Source organism: Vulpes vulpes, chromosome X (genome assembly GCF_048418805.1).
Source record: "Vulpes vulpes isolate BD-2025 chromosome X, VulVul3, whole genome shotgun sequence".
Taxonomy (NCBI): domain Eukaryota; kingdom Metazoa; phylum Chordata; class Mammalia; order Carnivora; family Canidae; genus Vulpes; species Vulpes vulpes.
Genome location: NC_132796.1, coordinates 52,421,400 through 52,437,110, shown reverse-complemented (window position 1 = coordinate 52,437,110; position 15,711 = coordinate 52,421,400). Strand labels below are relative to the sequence as shown.

Below are 15,711 nucleotides of genomic sequence, written 5' to 3'. Positions count from 1 at the left end.
GATTCATAGGAAGTTACAAAAGGTAGTATAAAGGAAGAAATAATAAAAGCAATAGTGGTTAGGATTCAGAAGAAAATTTTAACACCTCCCAGCATATAGCACAAAGAAGTCCTGTGTACCCTTCCCCAAGTTTCCTCTAATGGTTACCTGCTATATTACTATAATATATCAAAAAAAGTAAATTGTCATTGGTATAATGTGTGTGTAGAGGTCTGTACCATTTTTATCCTATGTATAGATTCATGTAACTACCATAGCAGTAAGATACAGAAATATTTCATCACCCCAAACATTTCTCTCATGCTGCCCTTTTAATTCACACTCATACATGCTCCGCTCCTAAGCCCTCACAACCTCTATTTTTCATTACTATAATATGTCATTCCAAGAATATTACATAAATGGAATTAAGGAGTTTGTGACCTTTTGAGATTGGCATTTTTCACTTAGCATAATACACTTGAAATCCATCCAACTTTTCCTGTGTATCAATGGTTGGTTTCTGGGATGCCTGGGTGGCTCAGCAGTTAAACATCTGCCTTTGGCTCAGGGTGTGATCCCAGGATCCAGGATCGAGTCCCACATCAGGCTCCCCACGGGGAGCCTGCTTCTCCCTCTGCCTATGTCTCTGCCTCTCTCTTTCTGTGTCTCTCATGAATAAATAAATAAATCTTTAAAATAAATATTTGGTTTCTTTGATTGCTGAGTACTGCATGGTATAGATGGAATTGGTTTGCTTAACCATTCATCTATGAAAGGAAATGTTGGCTTTTTTCAGATTCTGGCTATTATAAATAAACCTGCTATGAATATTTGTGTATAGGTTTTTGTGTGGATGTAAGTTTTCATTTTTCTGGGATAAATGCCTAGATGTGCGATTTTGGTGTTATTTGGTTTTTAAGAAATTGCCGAACTCTTTCAAGAGTGGCTGTAATGGGGTGGGTGGGTGCCTCAGTCACTTGAGCCTCCAGTTCTTGGTTTCTGCTCAGGTCTTGATCTCAAGGTCAAGCCCCATGTTGGGGCTCCATGCTCAGTGCAGACTCTGCTTGAGATTCTCTCTGCCCCTCCCCCCATGCTCTCTCTCTCTTTCTCTAAAGTAAAAAAATAGATCTTAAATTAAAATTTGGTAGCTTTATGTTCCATAAGTTATTTTTGAAAATTAATTGGTACAATGAAATGAAAAAGTCTTGAGTGCTTCGACAAGCCCCAAAAGTACAAGCAAAAAAGGAAAATTAGATAAAATTTGGCTTCATTAAAATGAAGTTTTGCTTCAAATGTATTTAGTTTTGTAGGAGCTGAACCTTAGGAATGAATGACTCACAGTAAAGGATAAAAAGAACACATTAAAGATGTAAAATACCCCCTAGATTGGCAAAAAATTAAGTCTGATCATTCCAAGTATTGACAATGATGTGGAACATTGGGAATTCTCATCTACAACTGATGTCAGTGTAAAGCGGTATACCACTTTGGAATTGGAAGTATGAATCTTCCTTCTGTGTTCTTTGTAAAGAGTGTTTTAGCCATTTTAGAACTCCTGCATTTTCATGTGAATTTTGGGGTCATTTTGTCAACTTCTGCAAAGAAACGCTTGGAAATTTGACAGTGACTGCTTTGAATCTGTAGATCAATTTGGGGATTATTGTCATCTCAATAATATTAAATCCTCAATCTAAGAACATGGGAAATATTTCCATGTATTTAGGTCTCTAATTTCTTTCTTTTTTAAAAAATATTTATTTATTTATTTATTTATTTATTTGACATAGCACAAGCAGGGGGAGCAGCAGGCAGAGGGAGAGGGAGAAGCGTCTCTCTAATGAGAAGGGAGCCCAATGTGGGGCTCGATCCAGTACCCTGGGATCATGTCCTGAGCCAAAAGCAGACACTTAACCAACTGAGCCACCCAGGCACCTCTAGGTCTCTAATTTCTTTCAACAATGTTCTGTGGTTTTCAGTATTCAAATCTTGCCCTTTTGTTAAATTTATTTCTTTATTTTATTCTTTTTGATGCTACTATAAATGGAATTATTTTCTTACCTTCAATTTTGAAATGTTCATGGTTAGTATGTAGAAATACCATTGATTTTTAAAATACTGATGTTGGAATCTTTCTGAACTCATTTTTTAGCTTTAATAGGTTTTTATTAAATTTCTTAGGATTTTCTTATTTTAATTTTAATTATTGAAATATAATTGACATACAATGTTATATTGCTTTTGGGTGTACAACATAGTGATTCAAAAATTATATACATTACAAAATGCTCACCATAATAAGGGTGGTTAGCATTTGTCACCATAAAACATTGTTACAATATTCCCTACATTGTACTTTTCACCCCTATGACTTATTTTCTAATTGAAAGTTTGTACCTCTTAATCTCCTTCACCTATTCTGCCCTTGCCCTCACTTCCCTCCTCTCTAGCCATCAGGTTTGTTCTCTGTATTTATGAATCTGTTTCTGTTTATTTTGTTTTCTTTTGTTTTTGAGATTCCACATATAAGTGAAATTATATGGTATTTGTCTTTCTCTGAATTATTTCACAGCATAATATTCTCTAGGTCCATTCATGTTGTTGCAAATGGTCAGATATCATTTTTCCCCCAGCTTTATATAAGTGCATTATTTCTATTACAGCTTATTTTTAAAAATTTTAATTCTAATATATTTAATATATAGTGTTATATTAGACTTAGGGGTATAATATACTGACTCAATATATCTAAACATTATTCAGTGCTCATCATAAGTACTCTCTGGTTCCATTGATGTCATTGCAAATGGCAAGATTTCATTCTTTTTATGGATGAATAATGTGTGTGTGTGTGTGTGTGTGTGTGTGTGTGTGTATCACATCTTCTTCATCCATTCATCAATTGATGGACACCTGGTCTGTTTCAATGCTTTGTATATGTTAAGTAATGTTGCTGTAATATAATGTAGGGGTGCATGTATCCCTTTGAATTAGTGTTTTTGTATACTTCATGTATAAATCCAGTAGTGTGATTGCTGGATCATATGGTGTTTCTATTTTTAACTTTCTGAGAAATCTCCATACTGTTTTCCAGAGTGGCTGCACCAGTTTGCATTCCCATCAACAGTACAGGAATGTTCTTTTTTCTCTGCATCCTCACCAATACCTGTTGTGTTGTTGATTTTAGCCATTCTAACAGGTGTGAGGTGATATCATTGTAGTTTTGATTTGTGTTTCTCTGATGATGAGTGATGTTGAGCATCTATTCATGTGTCTGTTACCCATTTGTATGTCATCTTTGGAGAAACATCTGACGATATCTTCTGCCCATTTTAAAAATTTGATTATTTGCTTTTGGGGTTTTGAGTTTTGTAAATTCTTTATATATCTAAGATATGACATTTGCAGATAATTTCTCCTATTCCATATGTTGCCTTTTAGTTTTGTTGATTGTTTCCTTTGCTGTGCAGAATATTTTTATTTTGATGTAATCCCAATAGTTCATTTTTGCTTTTGCTTCACAGAACCTATCTAAAAAACAGTTGCTATGGCTGATGTCAGAGAAGTTACTGCCTGTGCTCTCTTCTAGGATTTTTATGGTTTCCTATCTGATACTTGGGTCTTTCATTCATTTTGAATTTATTTATTTATTTATTGGAATTCGTTTGCCGACATATAGCATAACACCCAGAGCTCATCCCGTCCAATGCCCCTCTCAGTGCCTGTCACCCAGTCACCATATCCCCTGCCCACCTCCCTTACCACTACCCCCTGTTCGTTTCTCAGAGTTAGGGGTCTCTCATGTTCTGTCACCTTCACTGATATTTCCCACACATTTTCTCTACTTTCCACTTTATTCCCTTTTACTATTTTTTTATATTCCCCAAATTAATGAGACCATATGATGTTTGTCCTTTTCCAATTGACTTACTTCATTCAGGATAATACCCTCCAGTTCTATCCACATTGAAGCAAATGGTGGGTATTTGTCGTTTCTAATGGCTGAGTAATATTCCATTGTATATAGAGACCACATCTTCTTTATCCATTCATCTGTCGATGGACACTGAGGCTCCTTCCACAGTTTGGCTATTGTGGACATTGCTGCTATAAACATTGGGGTGAAGGGGTCCTGCCATTTCACTGCATCTGTATCTTTGGGGTAAATCCCCAGCAGTGCAATTGCTGAGTCATAGGGCAGTTGCAGTTCTATTTTTAACTCTTTTTAAAAAAACATTGTATTTATTTATTCCTGAGAGACAGAGAGAGAGAGAGAGAGAGAGAGAGAGAGAGAGAGAGAGAGAGGCAGAGACACAGGCAGAGGGAGAAGCAGTCTCCATCCAGGGAATCCAATGTGGGACTTGATCCCGGGTCACCAGGGTCACGCCCTGAGCCAAAGGCAGGAGCTCAACTACTAAGCCACCCAGGCGTCCCTATTTTTAACTCTTTGAGGAACCTCCACACAGTTTTCCAGAGTGACTGCACCAGTTCACATATCCACCAAGTGCAAAAGCATTCCCCTTTCTCCACATCCTCTCCAACATTTGTTGTTTCCTGCCTTGTTCTCACTGGTGTGAGGTGGTATCTCATTGTGCTTTTGATTTGTATTTCCCTGATGGCAAGTGATGCAGAGCATTTTCTCATGTGCTTGTTGGCCATCTCTGTGTCTCCTTTGGTAAAATTTCAGTTCATGTCTTTTGCCCATTTCATGATTGGACTGTTTGTTTCTTTGCTGTTGAGCTTAATAAGTTCTTTATAAATCTTGGATACTAGCCCTTTATCTGATAGGTCATTTGCAAATATCTTCTCCCATACTGTAGGTTGTCTTTTAGTTTTGTTGGCTGTTTCTTTTGAGGTGCAGAAGCTTTTAATCTTGATAAAGTCCCAATAGTTCATTTTTGCTTTTGTTTGCCGTGCCTCCATAGATGTATCTTGCAAGAAATTGCTGTGGCCAAGTTCAAAAAGGGTGTGGCCTGTGTTCTCCTCTAGGATTTTGATGGATTCTTGTCTCATATTTATTTATTTATTTATTTATTTATTTATTTATTTATTTATTTATTTTAAAGAATTGGTCATGAGTGTTTTTTTTAAGATTTTTATTTATTTATCCATGAGATACACACACAGAGAGAGAGAGAGAGAGAGAGAGAGGCAGAGACACAGGCAGAGGGAGACGCAGGCTCCATGCAGGGAGCCTGACATGGGACTCGATCCCAGGTCTCCAGGATCACACCCTGGGCTGAAGGTGGCGCTAAACCGCTGAGCCACCAGGGCTGCCCTTGTCTCACATTTAGATCTTTCATCCATTTTGAGTTTATCTTTGTGTCTGCTCTTTTCTGATTCCACACAAATCTTAAGATGATTTGTTCCAATTCTGTGAAGAAAGTCAGTGGTATTTTGATAGGGATTGCATTGAATGTGTAAATTGCCCTGGGTAGCATAGACATTTTCACAGTATTAATTCTTCCAATCCATAAGCATGGAATATTTTTCCATCTGTTTATGTCTTCCTCAATTTCAGAAGTCTTCTGTAGTTTTTTTTTAAGATTTTATTTATTTATTTATGGCAGAGAGAGAGAGAGAGAGAGAGAGAGAGAGAGAGGCAGAGATGCAGGCAGAGGGAGAAGCAGGCTCCATGCCGGGAGCCCGACGTGGGACTCGACCCTGGGTCTCTAGGATCACACCCCGGGGTGAAGGCAGCGCCAAACTGCTGGGCCATCGGGGCTGCCTTCTTCTGTAGTTTTTGGGGTATAGATCCTTTACCTCTTTGGTGAGGTTTATCCCTAGGTATCTTATGCTTTTGGGTGCAATTGTAAAAGGGATTGACTCCTTAAGTTCTCTTTCTTCAGTCTCATGGTTAGTGTATAGAAATGCCACTGATTTCTGGGCATTGATTTTGTATCCTGCCACACTGCTGACTTTCTGTATGAGTTCTAGCAATGTTTTGGTGGAGTCTTTTGAGTTTTCTGTACAGTATCATGTTATCTGCAAAGAGGGAGAGTTTGACTACTTCTTTGCCAATTTGAATGCCTTTTATTTCCTTTTGTTGCCTGATTGCTGAGGCTAGGACTTCTAGTACTATGTTGAATAGCAGTGGTGAGAGTGGACATCCCTGTCGTGGTCCTGATATTAGGGGAAAGGCTCCCAGTGCTTCCCCATTGAGAATGATATTTGCTGTGGGCTTTTCGTAAATGGCTTTTAAGGTGCTGAGGAATGTTCCCTCTATCCCTCCACTCTGAAGAGTTTTGATCAGGAATGGATGCTGTATTTTGTCAAATGCTTCCTTTGCATCTATTGAGAGGATCTTGTGGTTCTTGTTTTTTCTCTTGTTGATATGATCTATCACATTGATTGCTTTATGAGTGTTGAACCAGCCTTACATCCCAAGGATAAATCCCACTTGGTCATGGTGAATATCTTCTTAATGTATTGTTGGATCCTATTGGCTAGTATCTTTTTGAGAATTTTTGCATCTGTGTTCATTAGGGATATTGGCCTATAATTCTCCTTTTTGGTGGGGTCTTTGTCTGGTTTTGGAATTAAGGTGATGCTAGCCTCATAGAACGAGCTTGGAAGTATCCATCTCTTTCTATCTTTTGGAACAGCTTTAGTAGAATAGGTCTTGTTTCTTCTTTAAACATTTGATAGAATTCCCCTGGGAAGCCATCTGGCCCTGGACTTTTGTGTCTTGGGAGGTTTTTGATGACTGCTTCAATTTCCTCCCTGGTTATTGGCCTGTTCAGGTTTTCTATTTCTTCCTGTTCCAGTGTTGCTAGTTTGTGGCTTTTCAGAAATGTGTCCATTTCTTCTGGATTGCCTAATTTATTGGCGTATAGCTGCTCATAATATGTTTTTAAAATCGTTTGTATTTCCTTGCTATTGGTTGTGATCTCTCCCCTTTCATTCGTGATTTTATTAAGTAGAGTCTTTTCTCTTTTGTTTTTAATAAGGCTGGCTAATGGTTTATCTATCTTATTAATAACTCTTTCAAAGAACCAACTCCTGGTTTTGTTGATCTGTTCCACAGTTCTTCTGGTCTCTATTTCATTGAGTTCTGCTCGAATCTTTATTAACTCTCTTCTGCTGGGTGTAGGTTTTATTTGCTTTTCTTTCCCAGTTCCTTTAGGTGCAAGGTTAGTTTGAGTATTTGAGTTTTTTCAAATTTTTTGAGGGAGGCTTGTATTGTGATATTTCCCTCTTAGGACCTTTTTTTTTTTTTTTTTTTTGCTGTATCCCAAAGATTTTGAATGGTTGTATCTTTGTTCTCATTAGTTTCCATGAATCTTTTTAATTCTTTTCTAATTTCCTGGTTGACCCTTTCATCTTTTAGCAGGATGCTCTTTAACCTCCACGTGTTTGAGTTTATTCCAAATTTCTTCTTGTGACTGAGTTCAAGTTTCAAAGCATTATGCTCTGAAATATGCAAGGGACAATCCCAATCTTTTGGTATCGGTTGAGACGTGATTTGTGACCCGGTATGTGGTCTATTCTGGAGAAAGTTCCATGTGCACTTGAGAAGAATGTGGTATTCAGTTGCGTTTGGATGTAAAGTTCTGTAAATATCTGTGAAATCCATCTGGTCCAGTGTATCATTTAAAGGTCTTGCTTTTTGGAGATGTTGTGCTTATTATATCTGTCATTTGCAGAAAGTGCCATGTTGAAGTCTCCCAGTATAAGTGTATTATTATCTAAGTATGTCTTTGGTTATTAATTGATTGATATACTTGGTATCTCCCACATAAGGAGTATAAATATTCATGATTGTTAGGTCCTCTTGTTGGATAGATCCTTTAAGTATGATATAGTGTCCCTTTTTATCTCTAACTACAGTCTTTGGGATAAACTTTAATTCATCTGATATGAGGATTGCTACCCCTGCTTTCTTTTGAGGACCATTTGAATGGCAAATGGTTCTCCAACCTTTCATTTCTAGGCTGTAGGTGTCCTTAGGTCTAAAATTAGTCTCTTGTAGACAGCAGATAGATGGGTATTGCTTTTTTATCCAGTCTGAAACCCTTCGTCTTTTGATGGGATCATTAAGCCCATTCACCTTCAGAGTTACTATTGAAAGATATGAATTTAGTGTCATCAAAATACCTTCAGTCCCTGTTTTTGTGGATTATTTCTTTGGGTGTCCTCTTTCTTTTCCAGAGTCCCCCTTAATATTTCTGGCAGAGCTGGTTTGGTGGTCACATATTCTTTCAGTTTTTGCCTATCTTGGAAGCTCTTTATCTCTCTTTCTATTCTGAATGAGAGCCTTGCTGGATAAAGTATTCTTGGCTACATGTTCTTCTCACTTACGACCCTGAATATATCCTGCCAGCCCTTCCTGGCCTGCCAGGTTTCTGCAGACAGGTGTGCTGTTAATCTAATATTTCTCCCCATATAATTTAGGGATCTCTTGTCTCTTGCTGCTTTAAGGATTTTCTCTTTATCTTTGGAATTTGCAAGTTTCACTATTAAATGTCGAAGTGTTGAACGATTTTTATTGATTTTATAGGGGGGCCTCTCTATCTCCTGGATCTGAATGCCTGTTTCCTTCCCCAAATTAGGAAATTTGTCAGCTACGATTTGTTTTCATACGTTTTCTGGTCCTCTGTCCCTCTCCGTGCCCTCTGGAACCCCAATTAAATGGAGATTTTTCCTTCTGAGGCTGTCATTTATTTCCCTTAACCTTTCCTCATGGTCTTTTAATTGTTTTTCTCTTTTTTCCTCAGCTTCCTTCCTTGCCATCAAATTGTCTTCTATGTCATTCACTCGTTCTTCTACCTCATTAACCCTCCTTGTTAGGACCTCCATTTTGGATTGCATCTCATTTAATTGATTTTTAATTTCGGCCTGATTAGATCTACATTTTACAGTCATGAAGTCTCTTGAACCCTTTATGCTTTTTTCCAGAGCCACCAGTAGCTTTATAATTGTGCTTCTGAATTGCCTTTCTAACCTCGAATTATAATCCAAATCTGTAACTCTGTGGGAGAGAGTACTGTTTCTGATTCTTTCTTTTGTGGTGAGGAGTTCTTTCTAGTTATTTTCCTCAGTGCAGAGTGGCTAAAAATGAGTTGTACTTGTTAGAAGCACAAACTCTTCTCCCTGTAGTGTTCCAGTTGTTGTCTCTTTAAATCTCAGGTCAAATTCGTAGGTTTTCAGGATGATTTGACAGTTATCTAGGTAAGTTGGTGGGGACAGGTGACTTGGGGACCCTACTTCTCTGCCCTCTTACCCCACTCCTTGAATTTATTTTTGTGTATGACAAAAGAAAGTGGTCCCATTTCTTTCTTTTGCATGTTGCTCTCCAGTTTTCTCAGCACCATTTGTTGAAGAGACTGGCTTTTTCCTATTGGATATTCTTCCCTGCTTTGTTGAAGATCAATTGACCACCTAATAGTGGGTTTGTTTTTGGATTTTCTAGTTTGTTCCATTGATCTAAGTGTTTGTTTTTGTCAGTGCTATACTGTTTTGATTACTACAGCTTTATAATACAACTTAAGGTCCTGACTTGTTATGCCTCCAGCTTTGCTTTTCTTTTTTATGGTTTCTTTGGCTATTGGGAGTCTTTTGTGGTTTCATACAAATTTAGTATAATTTATTCTAGTTCTCTATAAAATACTATTGGTGTTTTTATAGGGAATAGAATTTTCAATGAGAGAGAGCACACACATGAGCAGGGGTAGGGGTGCAGAGAGAGAAGCAGACTCCCTGCTGAGTGGGGAGCCCGACATGGGGCTCAATCCTGGTACCCTGTAATCCTGACCTGAGCTGAAGGCAGATGCTTGACCAACTGAGCTGCCCAGGCACACTGGGAATAGGATTTTCTATATACAATATCATGTTATCTTCAAATAGAAATAATTTTACTTCTTCCAGTCAGGGTGCTTTTTATCTCTTTTTCTTCCTTAATTGCTAGGCAAACATGTCCATTACATTTTTGAATAGAAGTGGCAAGAGCAGACTTCTTTTGCTTGTTCCTGGTCATAGGGAGAAATCTTTTAGCATTTTACCATTTGGTATGGTGTTAGGTGTGAGTTTTTCATAGATGCCCTTTATCATATTGAATAAGTGCCCTTCTATTCCAATTTTTTTGAGCATTGATAGAGTTACTTTTAAGATATTTATTTATTTATTTATTTACTTGAGAGAGTCAGAGTGAGAGAGTGAGTAAATTGGGAAGAACAAAGGGAAAGAGACAAGCAGACTCTATACTGAGCACAGAGTGTGACATGGGGCTTAATATCTTGACCCTGAGATCATGACCTGAGCCAAAATCAAAAGTCAGACACTTAACTGAGCCACCCAAGTGCACCATGATAGAGCTACTTTGGATAACAGTGTGACATTACTTGATAAATTTGAACTTAACCATATCCAACCACCCAGCAACTTCACTCCTATGTATATACTTTGGAAAAATGTTTTTGCATTTGTATGCTAGTAGAATTGTACAGAAACTAATGCCATGATTGTTCAAAATAGGAATTGGGTTGAAAATAACTTTGGTATCTAAATTAGAATAGGTAAATTTTGATATACTCATGCAATGGAATACCATGCAATAGTTCTTCTCAAACTTGAGCATGCATAAATATTAACTAGTTTTCCTATTAAAACACAGTGTTCTTGAGGAACCTGGGTGGCTCAGTGGTTGAGCCTTTGGCTCAGGTCATGATCTCGGCTCCTAGGATCGAGTTCTGCATCAGGCTCCCTGCAGGGAACCTGCTATTCCCTCTGCCTATGCTTCTGCCTCTCTGTGTCTCCCAATAAATAAGTAAAATCTTAAACAAACAAACAAAACACAGTGTTCTTATTTATTTTCTTACTAAACAAGTACTAGAATTTATGTTGAAATGGAAACTTTTCATAATGCAAATCAATAATAATTATTTTACCCATTTTCTTAAAAATAATACACACATATACACAATTTATAGGGCCTACACATATTTTATGATTCGGTAGATTCATGGTGAAACCTGCATTTCTAATAAGTTTTTAGGTAATGCTGATCAAGGAATCCTTTTTGAGGACTATGGTATATAGTAATTAAAAGAAATAAATTCTCTGTATCAACATAAATGAATCTGAAAATCATGACATTGAATGAAAGAAGCAAGTCCAAGAAGAATTTATATTTTGTTTAGGTAAAGTCAAATGCAGGCAAAACTAAACAATATATTGAGTATCTATAAAGAAGAGAAAGGGAATTACTGCACAAAATTCAGGGTGGTATTTACCTTTGTGGGGAAGACAGGGAGTTATAAATGGGCAGGAGTATACAGGCGGCCTGTAATGATTCTGTTCCTTTACCTGTGTGATTAGTGCATGGGTGTTTGTTTTATCATTATTCTGTGAACTATGCATATATTTTATATAATCATGTGTGTATGTGATAAACTTCACACTAAAATATGGCAAGATTATCTTTAAAGCTCGCCTGAAAACTGGATGACAAATAAGAGGCAGGATAAGTTAAGGAAGAGCTTCATAAGAGGCAGCATATTACAGTGGAAAAATTATGGCCTTTAGAGTCAGAAAGATCTGAATTCAAAATTCATCTCTACCACTTACCAACTATGTCATTGTGTTACTCCATCTGGGCCTCAGATTTCTCATCTACAGAACAGCATTTATAGATACCTTGCCTTGAAAATTTGTTGTACCTGGATCCTTTTTTCCAGTAAGTGTTTGGCAAAAAGAAAAAAAGACAAGTAGAAATCTAAGGAATAAGAGTGAGAAACAACAGTGAGAAAAGTTACAGAAAATACAAGGATATATATTTTTAAAGATTTTATTTATTTATTCATGAGAGACACAGAGAGAGAGGTAGAGACACAGGCAGAGGGAGAAGTAGGCTTCCCAAAAGGAGCACGGGGAGCCCAATGTGGGACTTGTTCCCAGGACCCCCTGACCATGCCCTGAGCTGAAGGCAGACATTCAAATGGTGGGCCACCCAGGTGTCCCAAGGATATTAATTATAGGGAGAAAGTTGATGGATTTAATGGATAGTCAGTTATGATTTCTGAAAGTGTAGTTTCAAGAGACAAGGATAGATCTATAGTGCAAATGTTCATAGAAGTGAATTGATGATTATACAATGAAAGCAAAGTATTGTCCATTCTCTGGAGTTGTTTGGTAATGAAATCAAAGGGAAAATCAGAATGTCAACTTGTGTGAGTGTAGTAGACTAAAGGAAAACAGATCCTGCCAAGCTCTTGAAGACCTGTACATCTCTGAAGATAAAAGGGAATTGAATCTAAGACCTATTCAAACAATGTCTGTTAGGAAATGTGTCAATGCAATAAATTAAAATTTGCAACCTTGGTTTATTATTTGTATTGATGGCATCTCTTTTCGCAAACCCTTTTAATACCAGTGCATACTTTCCCTAACTTTCCATTCTTAAGGCATTTCACACATAAATTGCTATAATGATTTGCCACGTTTGGAACTAAAGAGTACAATGTTCATGTAGAGGCTAAATGGCTTTGTAGAAAAAATGGTTGTCTTCTGTGGACCTATACTTCACTTTTAATCTGTGCCAGCTATTTAAAGATGTATCCTGTCAGGCAAAAGTGGAAACAGGCAAGAGACCACAGATAGTGTAGAACCAGCTAACAAGGATTTGGAAAAACCATTTAGAGTACATTGTTATTAATAGTAAATATAACAGGTATATCCTATAGTGAAGAAAATATGTTTTCATTTTATTCAGCCAATGTTTCCAAAGGACCTCAGTTGTTATTAAAATCTCAAAAGAAAGCAAGTATAATTGACATGTGGAGTTTTACTCATCAAATCAAGAATGTGGCCTTACGTTCATGCAGTTTAAGTGTTGATCTTGCCATTAAATGCTTGCCACTCAATCAAATGTTTAAATATTTTTTCCTTGTGTTATTTCATTTAGATTAAATAAAATATCAGAAAATATCCTCAGGGATAAACTGGATTTTATGATCTAATCTTTTATAATTTCGATTTTCTTTGATCATGAGTCATTCTGCTATGGTTGACTAAAACAGGCAACTGCTTGAAAATTGTCTTTTACATTCTACAGTTTTAATGTCATTGTGATTTCTCTATTTAAAATAGGAACATTTAAATCCATCTGGGCTTTTCTTAAAGATGAAAATCCTCTTGAAGAGTGAAACAGCTAATGAAGAACTCCTTGAAGGTATCATCTCTGTGTGTGAAGAACACACACTTTTGAAATATCATTACCAGTTTGTTGAGTATAAGATCTCTTATAGTATGCTAACAGTAAGTGCAATTTGATGGTGACTGAGAAGGAAATTGATCACATGAGAAAAAGAGAAGCTTGTTAGCTAGGAAGAAAAAGAGAAGAAAGCGAATAGTTGCAAATTTAATAGGTAGTTAAAAAGAGCTGAATAAAAACTATCAGGGTTTGTTTGTTGGTTTTTTCGTTTAGCAAAAATTGCAACTGCTCTTTTGAAGTTGTGCACCATTGAAAAAGATTAACTTTGGATGGAATAAGCCTTTGCTGTGCTTTGCTTTTTTTTTTTAAGATTTTATTTAGTTATTCATGAGAGACAGAGAGAGAGAGAAGCAGAGACATAGGCAGAGGGAGAAGCAGACTCCATGCAGGGAGCCTGACGTGGGACTCTATCCTGGGTCTCTAGGGTCAGGCCCTTGGCTAAAGGCGCTAAACCGCTGAGCCACCCGGGCTGCCCAGTAATAACACTTTTTAATAAATAGGATAGTAATCAAATTTGGTAGTAGCTCTAAATTTAGTGCTAATTTAGTACTTTTGAAACTTTGTGACCTCTAGAATTTTAGCTAATCACTAAAAGACCTTAGAATCTTAAATATATAGAGGATTCTGTATCTCTAGGTAGCAGTATCATCTCAGTATACACAGGTTGAAAAATGTTAGGAACCAGGAAGACAGCTCCACTTTTATATAATTTATATTATATATAAATATAAATGTGGAGGTGACTCCATATGTCAATATGGGGGTGAATAAACCAACTAACCAATTAGAGGAATAGGCTTAACTCAAACCAATACAATATAGGAAGAGCAGAGGGATTATGGAGTCACCTACTTTAAAGTTCATTAATTTTAGATTAGAATCCCCCATTACAATATTTATCAAAATGCAGATAAAAAGCAGAGTTTAAAATGAAATTATTCTTTACGCCCATATTGTTTTTATTTAATCCACTCTCTTGATTTTCAGAGTAATGAAGTCACAATGTCAGATTACAAATTAGGACACTTCCCTGATTCCACATTTTCTATACCTTAAAATATTATCTTTTATTTTGTTGTATTGAGAGAATGTATGAGGCTTGCATTTTTGTAGTCTGTTCATTTCTTTGCTAGTGGGAAGTACTTTAATCTTACAATGGTCAATCTAACTGCTGGCATTAGAATTTCAGCGGTATTTTTTGTGGTAGAAAAAAGTGAAAAAAAATATACAGAAATTTTTTTTATTATGAAAGGGTAGCACGTACCCCTTAAGGAAACTTTTGGAAAATATTAGAAATATCCATAGTCTCACCATTAACTGGAATAGAAGTTCCTTGACAATAGGGATTTTTGTGTATCTTGTTCACTGCTGGGTTCTTAACACCAAGCATACTTCCTAGCACACAGAATACACTTCTTAGGTATTTGGTAAATGAATAGTCTGAACACAGTCTTTTTCTAGCAGCTTGATAATTTATTTTCAAAATTTTCTCTATTTTGGTTAAATTTGTTTGTTTTATAGAATTTTGACCATATAGTACATTCAGGCTTTATTTTCTGATTTTTCACTTCCTAATCTTAGAAACATTTTTCATACTAGAACATATTTACTTTTGCTGTGTTATTTCATATTCAACACTTTTAATGGTTTTTGTAATAGTTTATCACCTGCTTATAGTGGACACTCAAGAATATATTTCCTTTTTATTATTATTATAATCTACTGATTTTAATATATTTGCTTATAGACATTTTCCATTATTGCAGATGACTTTTCAGAAGTACACTTTTTGCAGTAGAGGGAATATGTAATAATAACAGTAGCTGTCATTTATTGAATGCTTACTAAGTGCTAGGTACTTTGCTATGTAATTTACATTCATTATCTCATGTAATCCTCTCAAAAAACCTAAGAGATTAGTGATATATTCCCATTTTACAGATGACGCAACAAAGGCAGAGAAAAACTAGTAACTTCCCTGTAGCCATATAGGTGGCAGGTGGGTTTCATTTTTTTTAATAAATTAATTTCTTATTGGTGTTCAATTTACCAACATACAAAATAACACCCAGTGCTCATCCCGTCAAGTGTCCCCCTCAGTGCCCGTCACCCATTCACCCCCACCCCCCGCCCTCCTCCCCTTCCACCACCCCTAGTTCATTTCCCAGAGTTAGGAGTCTTTATGTTCTGTCTCCGTTTCTGATATTTCCCACACATTTCTTCTCCCTTCCCTTATATTCCCTTTCACTATTATTTATGTTCCCCAAATGAATGAGAACATACACTGTTTGTCCTTCTCCGATTGACTTACTTCACTCAGCATAATACCCTCCCGTTCCATCCACGTTGAAGCAAATGGTGGGTATTTGTCGTTTCTAATGGCTGAGTAATATTCCATTGTATACATAAACCACATCTTCTTTATCCATTCATCTTTCGATGGACACCGAGGCTCCTTCCACAGTTCGGCTATTGTGGACATTGCTGCTAGAAACATCGGGGTGCAGGTGTCCCGGCGTTTC

At 36.8% G+C, this 15,711-nt stretch overlaps 1 protein-coding gene across 1 annotated transcript in view; it reads left to right on the top strand.

The window, feature by feature from the left end:
• TEX11 (testis expressed 11) overlaps positions 1–15,711 on the top strand; it is a 319,132-nt gene that overhangs the window by 103,412 nt on the left and 200,009 nt on the right. The window contains exon 11 of the mRNA XM_072744060.1: positions 13,066–13,147. Coding sequence (XP_072600161.1) covers positions 13,066–13,147 — 82 coding nt within the window. The remainder of the gene's footprint in view (positions 1–13,065; positions 13,148–15,711) is intronic.